The following is a 16,994-nucleotide window of genomic DNA, read 5'->3' as shown; positions in this document are numbered from 1 at the left end:
GATAAACTTAGAGAACCTAATGGGTTGGGATCTAAACCTCGTCCCTGTGCTTGATAACCCCAGCAGTTAAGAATCAAGCATACTTCTAATGGTATAATACTGTCCCTTCATCTGTCCAATAAGACTGAATGTTGGAAGATTTAGGACAGTACTTCTTCATGCAGTGCATAGTCAAACTATGGGACTCATTCCCTCAGGAGACAGTGATGGTCACCAACTTGGATGGCTTTGAATGAGGATTAGCTAAATTCATGGAGGAGAGGGCTATTTCAATGGCTAATAGCCATGATGTAGCCATGCTAGGCCTCCACAGTTGGAGTCAGCAACGCTTCCCACTACCAATTGCTGGAAACCACAGGAGGGGTGAGTGCTTTTGTGCTCATATTCTGCTTCCTGGTTTCCCTCAGGCATCTGGTTGGCCACTGTGAGAACAGGATACTAGACTAGATATATGGCCTGATCCAACAGGCTATTCTTATGTTCTTGCATCCATAGCTCCACAACAGGTTATGTTTATGGGCATGGCTTTAAGAAAAGTGGGGTGCAATATAGCAAATTGGAGGAAGCACACAATATATTAATTGACCATGGTGAGATAGAAGAAGAAGGAAGGGAGGAAGAAGGAGTTTGGATTTGATATCCCGCTTTATCACTACCCTTAGGAGTCTCAAAGTGGCAAACAATCTCCTTTTCCCTTCCTCCCTCATAACAAACACTCTGTCAGGTGAGTGAGGCTGAGAGACTTCAGAGAAGTGTGACAAGCCCAAGGTCACCTAGCAGCTGCACATGGAGGAGCAGGGAATCAAACCAGGTTCACCAGATTACAAGTCCACCGCTCTTAACCACTACACCACACTGGTTAAAATGTGTTACACCACACAATGTGTTACACCAATGTGTTACACCACACAATGTGTTACACCAATGTGTTACACCACACTGGTTACAAGCAAACCTTGGTGAACTAAGTGTTAAAGTCCATCAGTGCTACCTGCTAAAACAAAGGTGGGTGGAAAATGGGCTTTTCTACAGTGCCTGCAGGAGCAAGTATCTCAAGTACCGCAATATATCACTTCATACTATGTAATACTGCACAACAATTAGACAAAGTGGAAAGCCAGAGGCAGCAATAAGGCTCTGTGCCATGCTCCACTAACTCCTCATAAAATGAACACTTCAAAGTGCACAGAAAACACTTTTTAAAAATTGTGCAAGGTTGCTTTAATCTGGGACATGCACTCCACATTGCCTGGAAATAAAGCAGGTGCATTAAAAAGGGAAAAGGAAAAGGAACAGAAGAGTGAAGCTTGTTGAAATCTTCTCTCTGTTTACTAGCATTTAGCTGCTAAGCAAACCATGTAGTATAATTCCTAATGCAGTCTGCAAAATGCCAAGATCACTCGAAGCTCTCTATCACTCATCAGTCACAGCAATGGTTAATGAACAGCATTACAATGGAGAGGATCAATGCCATTGGATACAAAATACTCAAGTTTAATTTCCAGTCATCTCCCATTACAAGGTATGCTTTCTCAATACCCCCCCCCAATATAGAATATCTTCTAGAAAATGTTGTAGCACCAAGTGAAGATATTCGATGTATTTATTTATTTATTCAATTTATATCATATATGTGTTGTACCTTTTACAGTCATGTGAAGGTGTAACTCCCAAATTTTCTGCGCTCGAAGAGCATTCAAAATATATTTGTGTTGCTGACTTGTTGAAATCCTGGCTGTTAGCATTGCTGGACCCCGAGGCAGAACAGCAATTTCCCATAGCACCCCCCCCCCCCAGCCAAGGCGCATTGTGCCTAAGGCTGAAAATTTCAAAGCTACCTCTCTCTGAGGATAAAGAAATAAATAAAAATATATTAAATAACTAAAAATAATCTGTCCTTTTATTACATCAACAACCAGCTGTCTGACTGAGGCTGTAGTATGTCTGATAGTGGGGCTGGCCCTCTCTGTTAAGAACTTGTGAAAAACAGCTGAAATTTTGTTCAAATATTTCCTGATCTAAACAACAAAGGGAATTTCATATGAATATATTAAACTCTTGCAGGGGTGGGGGTGGCAAATGATCCATTGGTTTGCATTTACTTCTAGTAATTGTTATTCTGACTATACCAAGTGGCCTTTAAAGTCTGACGTAAAACCAGATCAAAGCCCCTCTGAAGACTTCCTGTTCCAGATATAGCAAGTGAAGGCAACATTATGACGAGAGGGAACATTCCCTTTAAATAGTTGCTCAAGGTAATGGTTTGTCTGTGAGAGTGTTTTGCTGTCGATGTATATTTAACATCCAACAGAAGCACTTCCATCTATGGGGTAAAGGAATGGCTTCCAACCTTCTCATGGCTGAAGAACCCTTGTGGCCAGTTGTGATAGCCTGTGAAATCCTAACCCCCTCTCTTCACCATTAACCCAACACAAAAAGAAAAGAGAGAGTAAACACTGGTGATAAGTGGTATATTGAAAATTCAAAAGGCAAATTGGTACTAATTCATAATACATCTATTCAAGATGGCTGAACAATTGAAAATTAGATAGTTTCAAAGATGTTTATTCAGTGAGTTTATCCTCAAGAGTTCAGTGAATTGCTCTGGTATAAAGACTGGATGACCTCAAACCAGAGAAAGTTGGTCAGACTGAAATCCCATCAATTTTAATGAAGCATAAGTACAACTACTTTTCTTTGAACTGAGGTCACAATCCATGTTAAATATTGTATCCTAAACAACTCATATGGCTTTCCTCCAAATTTAATAGGTGTCAATTCCTGTTTGCGCATGAAACATTTTAAATTAACTTGAAGAAGATGAAAAATCTTCCATGTGAATATCCAGATTTTCACAAAGCTTCTTCCAATTCAAAGGAAAATCATGTTATGCCTGGTCATCCTACTATGTACTTATTTATTTAGAAAACTTATATGCCACACTTTGTCAAAAGACCACAGGGTGATTTACAGCATAGAACACAAACGTCAATTTGTAACATATCATAATTCCTTTCCAGGCAAGTAAATTTCCTCAAAATTAAGATTCAGCTCAAGCAAAACCACACAATATACAGAGATGCCACTAGATGTCACCTGTAGCAAATTGGGAGAGATAAATCATCTGTAAGAATTTCAAGGAGGGGAAGGTAAAATAATGTTTCAGTAACATCAAGACCAACATGTATCAGCAGCATTTATTGGTCGGAGGATCGGCACACTTCACCGCAAATCTGAACTATTCTATCAAACCAGAACACAATCAAAGAGAGGGAACATGATACATGTTTAATGTTATAGTGCAAGCTTTTCAAACCTGGTGCTCTCCAAATGTTTCAGACAACTCTCAACAACTCCAGCCATAATGGTCAAGGGTCAGGGATTACAAAGGCCATAGTCCAAAGCATATGGAAGGCACCTGGTTGAAGAAGGCGGTTCCAGTGGCTAGACATCACTACAGGATTGGGCTTTGGACTTTTGAAGGTACAGTGGTGCCTCGCAAGACGAAAAGAATCCGTTCCGCGATTCTTTTCATCTAGCGTTTTTTTCGTCTTGCGAAGCAACCCTATTAGCGGATTAGCGGATTAGCGCTATTAGCGGCTTAGCGGCTATTAAAGGCTTAGCGGCTTAGCTGCTAAAAGGCTATTAGAGGCTTAGCGGCTTACAAAAAGGGGGGGGGAGTGAAAAAAAATCGCAAGACTTGCAAGACGTTTTCGTCTTGCGAAGCAAGCCCATAGGGAAAATCGTCTTGCGAAGCAACTCAAAGACGGAAAACCCTTTCGTCTAGCGGGTTTTCCGTCTTGCGAGGCATTCGTCTTGCGGGGCACCACTGTATGAAGATCATGAGAATCTTAATCTCAGGGTTGCGGGTTCAAGCCCCACAATGGGCAAAGGATTCATGCATTGCAGGGAATTGGACTCGGTGACCCCCCTGGTCCCTTCCAACTCTACAATTCTGTTATTTCTAATTTCTATGCTTTTTAAGGTGTAGCCTTAAAAATGAGCAATTGACCCTGAGGATTGTTACAGCACTGTCTTAACAACAACAACAACAACAACAACAACAACAACAACAACAACAACAGCAACAATAAATTATTATTATTATTATTATTATTATTATTATTATTATTATTATTATTACCCCGCCCATCTGGCTGAGTTTCCCCAGCCATCTGGGCGGCTCCCAATTGAGTGTTACAAACAATACAGTATTAAACATTGAAAACTTCCCTAAACAGGGCTGCCTTCAGATGTCTTTTAAAAATAGGATAGCTGCTTATTTCCTTGACATCTGATGGGAGGGTGTTCCACAGGGAGGGCGCCACTACCAAGAAGGCACTCTGTCTGGTTCCCTGTAACCTCACTTCTCGCAATGAAGGAAGCTCCAGAAGGCCCTCGGCGCTGGATCTCAGTGTCTGGGCTGAACGATGGGGGTGAAAACGCTCCTTCAGGTATACAGGACAGAGGCCGTTTAGGGCTTTAAAGGTCAGCACCAACACTTTGAACTGTGCTCGGAAATGTACCGGGAGCCAATGCAGATATCTCAGGACTGGTGTTATGTGGTCCCGGCGGCCACTCCCAGTCACCAGTCTAGCTGCTGCATTCTGGATTAATTGCAGTTTCCGGGTCACCTTCAAAGGTAGCCCCACGTAAACCCATTCCAAGGTAAACCCATTCCAAACCCAGTCCAAAGGGAAACAATCAAACACAGCATTCCATGGGGCAATAAAATTAAGGATACAAAATGTATTGCTGAACTCTCATGAGTATCTGCTTCAGAAATGTCCTAATAAAACAACGAGGGCACACAAAGTGGATTACGAGAAATGTTCATTAATTGTTTGTTGGATTAGTGTCATCCTTCAATAGCTCTCTCGTCAGAAGCCAAGTGGCTTGCAGCCAGCACTGTAATCAGATACAGAGCACAGCTTGATACTGATATGACACAGAGCTCATGGAATTTGCATCTCATAGCTAATGAGAGCCATTAGGATGGATAAAACATATCAAATGAGGCACCAGAGTCATCTTTTTCATAAACTTTCAGCCTTGAACATACAAAGTAGCCTCCCACTGTTTGACTCTCAGTCCACCTAGCTCAGTGGAGTCTACTTATAAGTGACAACAGCGTTTCAAGTCCTAGCTATCCAAAGTCTTCTTCCCACCTTTGCTGTGCAAGATCCTTGTAAGTGGAGGTGTCAGAGATTGCAACTAGAACTTTAAGATTGCATATCATGTGCTATGCCCTCTCCCAATATAACAGTGCTTTAAATCAGCCTCCCACAACCAAATACCCTCCAGATATTTTGAACCATAACACCCAACATCCAAAATATCTGGAGGCCACCAAGGTTGGTAGGAAGCCTGAACAATGTTCTGTCTAGTCCAAAGCACTCCAACTCCACTCTCATCACTGGCTCAACTCTCTAAAGGCCAAAGTTCTTTCCCAGATAACCTTGACAGTCCATAATATGAGTTGAACCTCATATTTTCAACACAGAGGACATTTTTGATGGCTCCTTGCATGGCTAAAAATACATATGGAAATAGTTCCACAACAAGATAAACAGAGACAAGTGCTACAACATAGTATCCCTTCTAATATATAAATGTAAGAACTTGGGGCTTTGTGCTTAAACTATACATGACTGTGAAAAGACTCTGGCCAAGAACTGCCAAAGTTTTACCATAGAGGAAAAAATATTTCAAAAAAATTACTAAGTGCAAACCAACAGAGTCAGAAGAAAGAGCTGGAAAGCATGCTGATGTACTCATACATGAATTTTGTCAGGTGAAAAGCAGCCAGTATAATAAAACCAGCATGCAGAATGAGAAACTAAAGAAAATTTCCTAGCACTAGTGGTAGATTTTAAAAATAACTCTTTTTAAAATCCCCTTTATCTTAACAAGCACTAGCGTATCTAATGACATGGAAGCTGACATTGTATGCTCTGTTGAACTCATAACTAAAATTTGATGAATTATAATACTGAAATCCAAGAAAGCAAGTATAAAAGGAGGAAAAAGAAAGGAGAGGAAAGCTGAACGAAAGACAATTAGAGTGGAATAGCTAGCATACCTTCAGATAAGTTAATTGCATTTTAATTTATCATCTCTTTGTCTATATCAAAGTGAAAAGTCCAGCAGTCCAAGGGCACCTAACTCTGTAAACTTTACAAAATTGAGGTCACAATTTCCATTTATTCATTAAGGAGCCCTTCATTTTCCTCACAAGCGATTGGTCAATGAACTCTGGGTTGTATCCAACAAAATTTTACTCAGAAAAGATACAGTGAAATTAATTGACCTAAGTTAGTCTCTTTCACTAATTTGAATAGGTGTACCCTGAGCATGGCTCACATTGGATACAACGGGTTGTGTGTGTGAGTGTGTGTGTCTTCTTTGGGGGGAAATCATAGCATATAATTACTAACAAAAATCAGAATTAAATTTTTGTATATATTAGGAAAGTTAAGAGATCCAGTTTCCTTGTAAGGCAGGCAGATAAACTCCAGAATCAAGTAGTTTACTCAAAAGCAGAACCCAGCACACGATACAAAAAATGGCTATAATAACTGGGGGTAAAAATGTTAGTTTGTCAATAGGTAAAGGTAAAGGTAAAGGTACCCCTGCCCGTACGGGCCAGTCGTGTCCGACTCTAGGGTTGTGCGCCCATCTCACTTAAGAGGCCAGGGGCCAGCGCTGTCCGGAGACACTTCCAGGTCACGTGGCCAGCGTGACGAAGCTGCTCTGGCGAGGCAGCACCAGCGCAGCACACGGAAACGCCGTTTACCTTCCCGCTATAAAGCGGTACCTATTTATCTACTTGCACTTAAGCGTGCTTTCGAACTACTAGGTGGGCAGGAGCTGGGACTGAAAGACGGGAGCTCACCCCACCGCAGGGATTCGAACCACTGACCATGCGATCGGCAAGCCCTAGGCACTGAGGTTTTACCCACAGCGCCACCTGCTGTCAATACTATGTTGATACTATGTCAATACTATGTTGATACTATGTCAATACTATGTTGCAATTAGCTACTATGAACAATTTCCCTACGGAAAAATGTTATGGAAATTTGGTGGTGTTTTCTGAAGCAAACATATTACAATTCCAAAGAAAGGCAAAAAGACTTCCAAAAACGCCAGTAAAATTGTTCTTTGCATCCTTAATGTTGTCACTGAAAATAATCTGAAAATGACATTTGATGCAAATTTGGATGTTTCTTCTCATGCAGAACATCTTATTTTAAAATATCTAAAAGTGTTTCAGTTACTAGTGACAGATTAAACCCCCACAGGTAAAATCAAAGGTAAGCTAATCTAATATGAGCAATCTCACTTGCCCCAGGTAAAAATTGCTTGGTTTTCTCCTCCTCCTGCAATGCGCAAAATTGGAGCAGTGCAAACATACTTGCAGGGATGGCAGATTGGCTCCATGGGCACAGGTGGATTGTTCCAGCCTCCCAAACTCATGTCCCATCCTGGCTTGCAGCAAGGAACAAGCTCATGAAAAAAATCCTAGATGCAAGGAACTGCTGGACATGTAGCTCCCATAGTATCCAGTCAAACCCACTGAACACTCAGGTGCCCTTGAAAATCGTGGATTCTTTGGTTCCTTGATGACCTGTGCATGCCCAGAAGCTCAGCTAACATTCAAAACCAGAACACACCTCTCAGGAGCTGATTCAGAATGCAGCCAAGCTTTAAGAGCTGGAGATTTGTGTTCCAGACCAAATAATAATGAATTCTGGCAACATCAATGTCAATAATACTAGCCATACTTCTTGGGAGGGTTTTACACATTCCAAGTGTAATAAGAGAATGACAGGAACTATTGGCTATGTTGTAACTTGACAATAGATAAAAGTGGGGTACTGTTAGACAGCAAATATTTCTGACTTTCAGTGCGTGAAAATGTGTCTTAGAATCTTAAAAATGGGATCCTGTAAAATTTCATGCTAATCCTTCAGCTATGTTGATAAAACCATATATAGAAGATATGTTTTAATTAATATCTATCTATCTATCATCTATCTATCTATCTATCTATCTATCTATCTATCTATCATCTATCTATCTATCTATCATCTATACACACAAACACCATTAAAAGTTAGAAACGTATCTAACAATACTTTCCCACACTGTTAAAGAAAACCAGAAAATAATTTCCAACCTTTTCATAATAAAAGGATTAGGTGACTGCAGCATATATCCATTACAGATTTGCATACCTTTTGCTAAAAGGGTTTACAGTAATCTTAGCTTGGTTTGTTTACCTCCGAATTCGCTTATTTAGAGCATTTGTTTACCCTCAACATTCAATTGTTTAGAGACAGCTACACAATCTTTAATTTTTTAAAAGAAAAATCCCTCCCACTTCCCGTAGGATCCAGAACAAGCAAGCAAACCTATTAGCACACTAAAGACATAATGCTAGGTTTAATCTTTCACCTAAGCCGGAAGAAGCAATGCAATTTTCATTTTAGGGAAAGAAAGTTGATTCAGATTTGGAGACTTAAAACCCTAATCTTAAAACATTTGCATCATTATGCAACTCCATCATAACATCCCCGCAACACTGGCATGATTTCATGGTTTGGGGCTTCAAGCTAATGCCTTGTATTAAACTCTGTTATTATAAGTTGTGCAGAATGAATCTTTGAATATTGCATGTTTGTCTGATTGTTTACAAAAGTCCAAGCTGTTGCACACAATCAACCTACCTTTTTTAACCATTAAGCACATGCTCTCCCATTGAAAAAGGGACTGATGGTGGGGGAAAGTGTGGATTTTGTGGGGAGGCGGAAGCTGCTCTTCTGCAGGACACTTGGGTCACCAGAGACAAGGAATAGTTTTAACTTCCACATCACTAATGCCTCTGGATTCGCAAGTTTATGTTCTGTCTCCTCCATATCAGTAAACAGTGCCATTAACTCACATGGGAGAAAAGTAAAAATTACAGCTAAGACTCCATTACAGTGAAGGAAATCCCTCATATCTATCTCTGGCATTGGGCACATTAAACACAATGTGCCAGTGCTTTGAACATCTTTCTACACATGGGGGAATCTTACAATATATATGACCTCTCTCCATTCATCATAATGGCAGGCATTTGGCTTCTCGAGAGCTTTCTTTGTATGCTCCTAATGCCAATAAACCCATCATAAAATGTTTTGCCTGATACTTATAAGTGAACAACTTTACAAATTCTGTGTCACCACACTACTCAATACACCATCTATTACTGTTTAAAAATAAGTATAAAGTGATGCATTATTTAACAGTAAGCAAAATGATGCATTTGGTTTGAGCCCAGGAATATATGCCATATGGAATGGACAAATATGCCTAGTTCTTCCTTTGTAGGAGACTATATGAAGAGATGAAGCTGCCTTATAGAATCAAAATGTTGATCCACCTAGCCAAGTACAGTGCAAGTAGATAAATAGGTACTGCTGCGGTGGGAAGGTAAATGGCATTTCTGTGTGCTCTGGCATCCATCACAGTGTTCCATTGCACCAGCAGCAGTTTGGTCATGCTGGCCACATGACTCGGAAAGCTGTCTGTGGACAAACACCAGCTCCCTCGGCCTGAAAAATGAGATGAGTGTCGCACCCCATGGCCACCTTTGCCTGGACTTAACCATCCAGGGGTCCTTTAACTTTTACCTTTACTCTATGAGTAGTCTAGAAAGGTCCCAAGCAGGTGTCATCCCAATTCCTCCTGAGATCCTTTCAATGTAAGATACTAAAGATTCAGCATGTGCTCTACCAGTAAACTATTATTCCTTTCTCAACTTGATTAGTAGTTTTGATACCAAACATAGGAGCCAACTCCTAGGGGGCTGAGGTCCCTTCGGCCTCCTCCAATAAAATATTTGAGAAGGGGCCAGCCCTCCCAAAGTTAATGGGCCTTGACATTCATGTGCCACATTTTGTGATCGGTTATACGGGGCAGGCCTTACCTGGGCCCTCCAATATTTCATTCAAGTTGGCACCCCTGCTAACAAAGTTGTATGACTCCCAAGCAAACTCTGGTGGCGAGAGTCAGTAGGATTGTAGCCTGCCAGAGGCACTGAGAAACAACAGATAAGTAAAAGCATCTTTGGGGCAATGCCAAGGTTTTCCAAAGTACCATCAACCAATCAATAGTCCTCTCCCCAAAAGTAGCCCAATGAAGAGCGATCCTGTTGAGATTTCGCTAGAAAATGAAAACAGAAAACCGTGGGTGGTTGGGTGGGTGAGTTGGAATACAGAAGAGCATGTCTGGCAGGCTGATGCCCTAAATTTTGTTCCAGCTCCCGCTGGTCACTAATATTAAGCAGGTAAGTCGCAACAAGTCTCTGAGTTTCAGTAACCCTTTCTATTGTTAGCGTATATGTGGGACATTTATTTTTTACCCAACTTTACTTTCTTGAAGAAATTGTGATTACATTTGACCTACCATGCTTCAATAATAAAAATGTGTAAGCTCCAACACTTCTCATTTTTAATAAGGGATCGAGGAAGTTTTCCATAGTACAGCTTTATGAAGACTACAAATTTTCCACCTCACGGTTTCCCCACCTCCACCCCATACTATTTGTATTTAACTGAAGATCTATGAATATACTAGCATACCTTACTACATTGTTTGCGCTGTCTGGGTCTTGCGCTGTAACTGTGCCCACCGCAGTCCCAATTTCGGCGTTTTCGTAAACATCCATGACATAGGAAGGCAAAGTGAACAATGGAGGCTCATCCACGTCCCCAACAATGATCTTCAACATAGTTACATCTTTAAAAGGTCCTAAGTGTGAGAAGCGGAAATCGAGGTGGGTATTTGCTCCTTCTATATTAAGAGTATAGGATTTCTTTTTTTCATAGTTCAGTGGCTGTGGGAAGAAAAGAAATTTCACATTACCACTGTGAGTTTGGGTTTGAGTTATTTCACAAAACGCATTATTTCGCTGCCTTATTTCCACCATCAGAGAGGGGTTTTCCAGCCTCAGAATTGCTTGTGTAATATAGTTTGAACAGACTTGATCACAGCATCCTTTACTGCACTTTAGCTGTAGCACCTTTGTACTGTATTATAGTGGCAGGCTTTGGTAATGCTGAGTTTAACCCCTCCACTTCCTGTAGCATGAAACTATGTACTAAGTGCATAATGGCATCTGACTCCTGGAAATAAATGAACACTCTTGAGTTTGCAATGAGATAATCACCTGCACCTGACTCGTGAAAAAGACACGTGCACTGCCCCCCATATTTTATTTGAATTGGCACCCCTTGCTACAGTGGCAAGGCACAAACTCTTAAAGTGAAACAGTTTGACAGCAATATCTATTGGACTAATGCAGAATATATCTGAAATTAGATTGGGCAGATGTAATTAATGGATGCTTAGGCCTGTAAGGATGCTGGGTGGCCCAATTACAATGATTCTGTACAACAATCATGACAATGTGGTTGGAATACCACTAATCATTACGTATTACCTAGTGTGTTAGATTTATATCCTGCCTGATCCCCAAGGCACCAAGAGGCTTATGTAACATGAAAGGAAACTTGCCTAATTGACAGTGCACAGTCCTTCTGAAAGACTGGTCTGTGAAGCTTGCAAACCTTACACTTAATCCTATGGTCCTCGATTATCATCGTACCCATAAAAACTCAGATGGGAGTAGGTTGGCTCAGCATCCTCCTATGAAGCAAAAACTGGTAAGGGGTGTTAGGATCCAGTTCCTACAGGATTCTGCACGGGCAAAGTTCAGAAAGATACCTTTGTAGCAAAGGAGTGGCCTCTTTCTGCATCTACGGGGTGGAACAGGTGCAGAACCCTTGTGCTCCACCTTCATTCCTGACATCTCGAGCATGCTTGCCTGCTGGTTGCTGCTGAGGAATTCCCCTTGGCCAGTGGTACTGAGGTGCAGTCTTCCCGCCAAAGAGGGAAAATGTGAATAGGCCAACCAGAGGTCCCGCTTGGAGGGTGGTGCTTCGCTGGCTGCCCAGGCATTGGCTGTTGCCCTGCCCAGCCTGGCAGTGAGGCTTAAAAGGCTGGCTGCGTGTGGCTTCCACAGTGCGGTTGGCTGAAGAGCAAAACCTTCCTACCCACTTCTTTTTATCATTCTGTTTCCATTTCAGGCCAATTCTTACCATGCTTCTAAAATCTATATTCATTTTCAGGTTCTGCTTAGTGTCGTTTTCCCTTTAGCTAGGTCTTATTGGTTTAACCAAAGGTTTTTTTGTACCTCCTGACCTTGCAATGGTTGCTAATGGTTGCCATATTTGAAGCCAGGAAGGAATTTACCTATAAACAAATGTTTTGCCTTTTCCATAGCAAAATGTCACAAATGTTTAAGGCACTGGGTGGAATCCTAGTCTTCTATCATGAGATGAAGTGGTATATCACCCAGTATTGTATCAGTTGTGTATTCAGGGTACCCTGTTAGAGGGGACCCCGTGGAAGTCCTGGTCCAAAAACCAAGCATAGGGCAGATGGACCCGTACTAGGTGGTGAACTGCATTGTCAAATTCAGAGAAGATTCTGAAGGATGGTTGTTTTTGTTTCGTTTTGTTAATGTACTGTTTTGAAAAGTGCAGGAGAGTTAAGTTCACTTTTAAATGCAAAAGGGGATTAAATTTCTCCCCATTCCTAGTTCTTGTTTTCAGCAGTGAGCAACACTTGCCATAATTTACTAGAAGGTTACTCGATGAGTAATAGTTTCTTGCCACTGATAGGAAGGAACAAATATAAAACAGCCTTTTGAGATCATGAGATCTTTCAGAGGTTTCTATAGTTTCCCACCAGCTTTATGAACGGGATCAACATTTACAATACATTGAGGCCCAAGTGGTTCAGTTTATGTAGTGCTGTTTCTTAATATTGGCATATTTTACGGGATACCCTTTGACGCTGTTCAAAAGAAGGCTAAGAGAGGCCAGTGCTTATATATTCCTTTTGTTCTAGCTAGTCTGTGGAATGGCACTGAATTTGGTCCATGCAGAATAATAAAACATCAAGGAGGAATATGCATGCTAATAGATTTCTCTGTATCGTGCATTTCCATGATTGTTTCGATATACCGGTAAGTGGTATACAGGAGGGTGGGGTTGTTTTTGCAGTGGGGTGAGGGAAGGTTAGTCTAAATATTTATTTATTTTTGCCAATTCTGAAGCACTTTTCTGAAGTGCTTATTTTCAGCAGCCCAAGCATAATATTAGCCCAGCACTGCTACATGCCCTTTTGTACTGAAGACTACAATCCTATATATGCTCACCTGAGAGTAAGTACCATTGAACTCAACAGGGCATACTTTTGAGCACACACACGCACACACATGCACAGGATTGAGCTGCCAGTCATTTGCCTCACCTGATATTTCGTGTGGCAATACAAAAACGGTCTCTTGGTGTTTGTGCCACAAGGACAAAATGTGGGGTAGGGAAATGGACATTTCCCACTTCTGATAATATAAGACCAAAGGCAGCATTCACCCTTTGGAGAAAGGTCTGCATTTAGCACAGCACCAGTACTTTATCACGTCCTCCTTACACATCTCAAAAACAGGTCCATTGCATCTTTAAGGATCATGGCCCTCCTGAGATTCTGAAGCCATGGCCACTTTCATATTGTATACCAGAAGGTCCACTTTTGTCCACTGTTGTGTTAAAGACTGCACGGTTATGACAACAAAATAGGTCACACTCAGCACAAACTGTTAGGAAGTCTTGAATCCTGCTAAAAGACCTGCTCTGACACACCTGGAGTTGATTATTTCCGACATAACCCCATGTACACATTCATGCTTCCATGGCATCAACACACATGTATCAAAGCAGCTTGCTGCTTAGCCAATGATAACATAGGAATGTCTGATTCCTTCCCATTTCAGGTTCACTGCTGTTCAGTCAGAAGTCCATTCCATTCTGATTTGTATACTTAAAAAAACAAAATAACCGTTATTACTGTATTTTTCTGTGTATAAGACGCCCCTATGTATAAGACACCCCCTATTTTGGGGGGGCTCCAAATTAAGAAAACACCCCCTCAGCACTACCCGTGTATAAGAGGAGCCCCAATTTTAAACCTTTTTTTGTTGTTGTTAAAAAACCTAGTCTTATACACGGGAAAATATGGTAATTATTATTTTTTCAATACTTGGTACAGATATGACATCCAATATCATAAAGTGAGACAGAATGCATAATGTCAGTAAATAAAGGTGATGTCATTATCAACCAGTGACCAGAAATGCTTAGGAATCACATCTGACTACAAGGGTCTTTTGCAAAAGCAGAGAAAGTAATCTACCATCTTGTTTATTAATATAAACAATGAAGAGGTTATCACATAATGGAGAAAGATTTCTGCATTTTTGGATCCCCTAACTTGTTGCTTGCACATTGATTTTTGTGTGCTTTTTTGTACGCACCTTTCAATATAAAGTACACATTTTTTGGTGAATCTTCTGATAAAATACACATTTTGTATGAATATTTTGTGCACTGAAACCACAGAAGTTGGAAAGCAAAAGAAATGTGTGAAGATAAAAGTGCTTTCAAGAATAAAAGCACTTGGGAGGCAAATCACAGTCCTTACAAATGTTTGCTTTCTCTATTTAAAAATATAGCTTCACTCCAGTCCCTCTGTCTACACTTCGAGACAGCTCTGAGCTTAAACGCATGGAACTATTGCTGTCACTTCCAGTTTGGCCCTAAGGCTGTGTTCCATGACAGCCCTAAGAGAATTTCATGTCTATCACATGTGAGCCTTTTCTAAAGGCTTTGCTTACCTTCTTCAAGGAAATAATCCCTTCTCGTGTTTCTTTGTCAGTTGATATGGAAAACACTCCGGAGCCATCCCCATTTATGACCGTGTATTTCATGTCTGCATTTGACCCCATGTCCGCATCATTAGCCTTGATCTTGCCTACTGCAGAACCAACTTGTGCCGACTCAGGAACATACAGCTGATAATGTTCTGGAAAATATATTCAGGCAACATTTCTAGCAATTCTGCTGCAATAACACTTCAAATTCTCAAACATCTCTTCTAAACGGGAAACATGATCGCCGAGTTTAGTGCAAATGCACCAAATATTATTTCACTAAACTGTGGTGCCTAGCTATGAAAGCTTTTCCTCACAGAATGAAAAGCACTGCTCTCTTACAGGAATAAAGTATTAAGAATATTAAAAAGAACTCTGCTAGATTAAATCATCAGGGCATAGCATTCTGAATGGGAAACTCAACATACAGAGCATGAAGGCAAAAGCACACTCCTGTTGTTCGTTCTCTGAAACTGATATGCACAGATCCAACAGCTATTGACAATCCACTGATCTATCTATCTAAAGTCATCTAAAATATTAGCCATCACCACAACTTGTGGCAGTGAATTCCATTGGTTCATTATGTACTGTGTGAAAAAGTGCTTTCTTTTGTCTGTTCTGAAATGCTAATCAATTGGGTTTTAAGAAAGTGCTAGGTTAAGTAATTTAAAACACAGCAAACAAAATTTTAAATCAACATAAAGCATCTAAGATCTAATCTTTTGTTTCACTGAATTGCTTGACATTCAGAGCTGTAGCAGCATGTATATCTTTCAGCCGCAAGAGAAAAATATAACACTTTTGTGCTCTCTTCATTCTCTCTTCCCAAATGGCCAAGGAAACAAGGGCTGTAAATTTCCCCGAGTTAAAAGCTAAGCAATTTTAAAAGCCTGGAGTGAATTCTCCTCCTCCCACAATGATGTGTCTTGCAATTGTGAGAAACTTTTACTACTCAAAACTTTATAGCACTCAGCCAAACCAGATTATATCTCAAATGAACATTCATGCACCCCACCAGCCGACCTTAATGTAAAAAGAAATAAAAGCTTATCCAGAGCCATGGGGCTGAGAAAGGTGCAATTATGGCTACTATGGCTTTTGCAATGCAGCTGAGATAACACTTTTCAGTTCACTTATGCTATCTTGAGAAAATGAGGAGGGGGGCATAATTACATAACTATTCAAAAAATTAATATCCATAGGAAATATTGCAAAAAGAATAGGAGAGGAATGAACCTTAGGAAAACCTATATATTATTAGCAGCAAAAAGGTTGTGCTCATCTCTCTCTCTCTCTCTCTCTCTCTCTCTCTCTCTCTCTCTAACACTTGCACACACACACACACACACACACACACACACATGCGATGTATCACAGAATACTCTCTATACTTCTCTTTGTGGAAAACCACCATAACTGTCCTTTCTCAGAGACTACAGTTCTATGCATATGTATTTGGTGCAAAACTCCTAGAATACAGTGCAATTTACAATCAGCAATGCATCGTATAAAACCATGAGTTTCATATATGTTATGTCATTTTTAGCACCTCCATTTTTAGCGGATTTTCATAAACAAAATTTGATTAATGGTAATGTAGTCTTTGACAGTCTTGATGACCTTTTTCTCCCACAGTTTGGTAAAAGATATAGGATGGGCTATGTGCAGAATACTATATCTACAATATCTATCTGTATATGTGTCCCTCTCTATATGCAAGCAAAATATCAACTGGGTTAAAATAAATGGCAACTCTACATTTCAGCCAAGCTTCTCTGATAAAGGACACACAGACCAGATATGAAACCTACTCCTACTTTATGATGTAGGAACAGTTCAAATATCTCAAGAAAATATTAGACACAGTGTAAAATAAAGACAAAGCAACATGAAAAATCAACAAAAGAAGAAATCGTTTACAACTGTTTTTGCAGTAATAAAATCTTATTCATACCTGGGCAGGCTTACCTAGATATATTTTGGCCTGTTATATTACTCTACTATAAAGGCTGTATGGGTTAGTCATCTACAGTTTATTCCAGTTCAATACTAGATTTTAAAAATGTTTCTGGTTATGGGGGACTTCTATTTCTGGATGGATTTTACATGTAGGACAAATCTGTCTATTTCAGCCTCTATCTGTTTCTCAATTTTCCAATCTAAAGTT

The 16,994-nt window shown here is 40.4% G+C and overlaps 1 protein-coding gene across 3 annotated transcripts in view; it reads right to left on the bottom strand.

Annotated features, from left to right (window-relative positions):
• The window catches only part of CDH18 (cadherin 18), a 293,809-nt gene that overhangs the window by 40,480 nt on the left and 236,335 nt on the right, over nucleotides 1-16,994 (bottom strand). For all 3 annotated transcript variants that reach the window (XM_077933349.1, XM_077933351.1, XM_077933350.1), the window contains 2 exons: nucleotides 14,789-14,976; nucleotides 10,632-10,885 (listed from right to left, as the gene is read on the bottom strand). In XM_077933349.1, the coding sequence (XP_077789475.1) occupies nucleotides 10,632-10,885; nucleotides 14,789-14,976 (442 nt within the window). The remainder of the gene's footprint in view (nucleotides 1-10,631; nucleotides 10,886-14,788; nucleotides 14,977-16,994) is intronic.

This window comes from Podarcis muralis, chromosome 8 (genome assembly GCF_964188315.1).
Source record: "Podarcis muralis chromosome 8, rPodMur119.hap1.1, whole genome shotgun sequence".
NCBI classification, from domain to species: Eukaryota; Metazoa; Chordata; class Lepidosauria; order Squamata; family Lacertidae; genus Podarcis; species Podarcis muralis.
The sequence above is the reverse complement of the archived record's forward strand: the minus strand, read 5'-3'. Positions and strand labels throughout refer to the sequence as shown.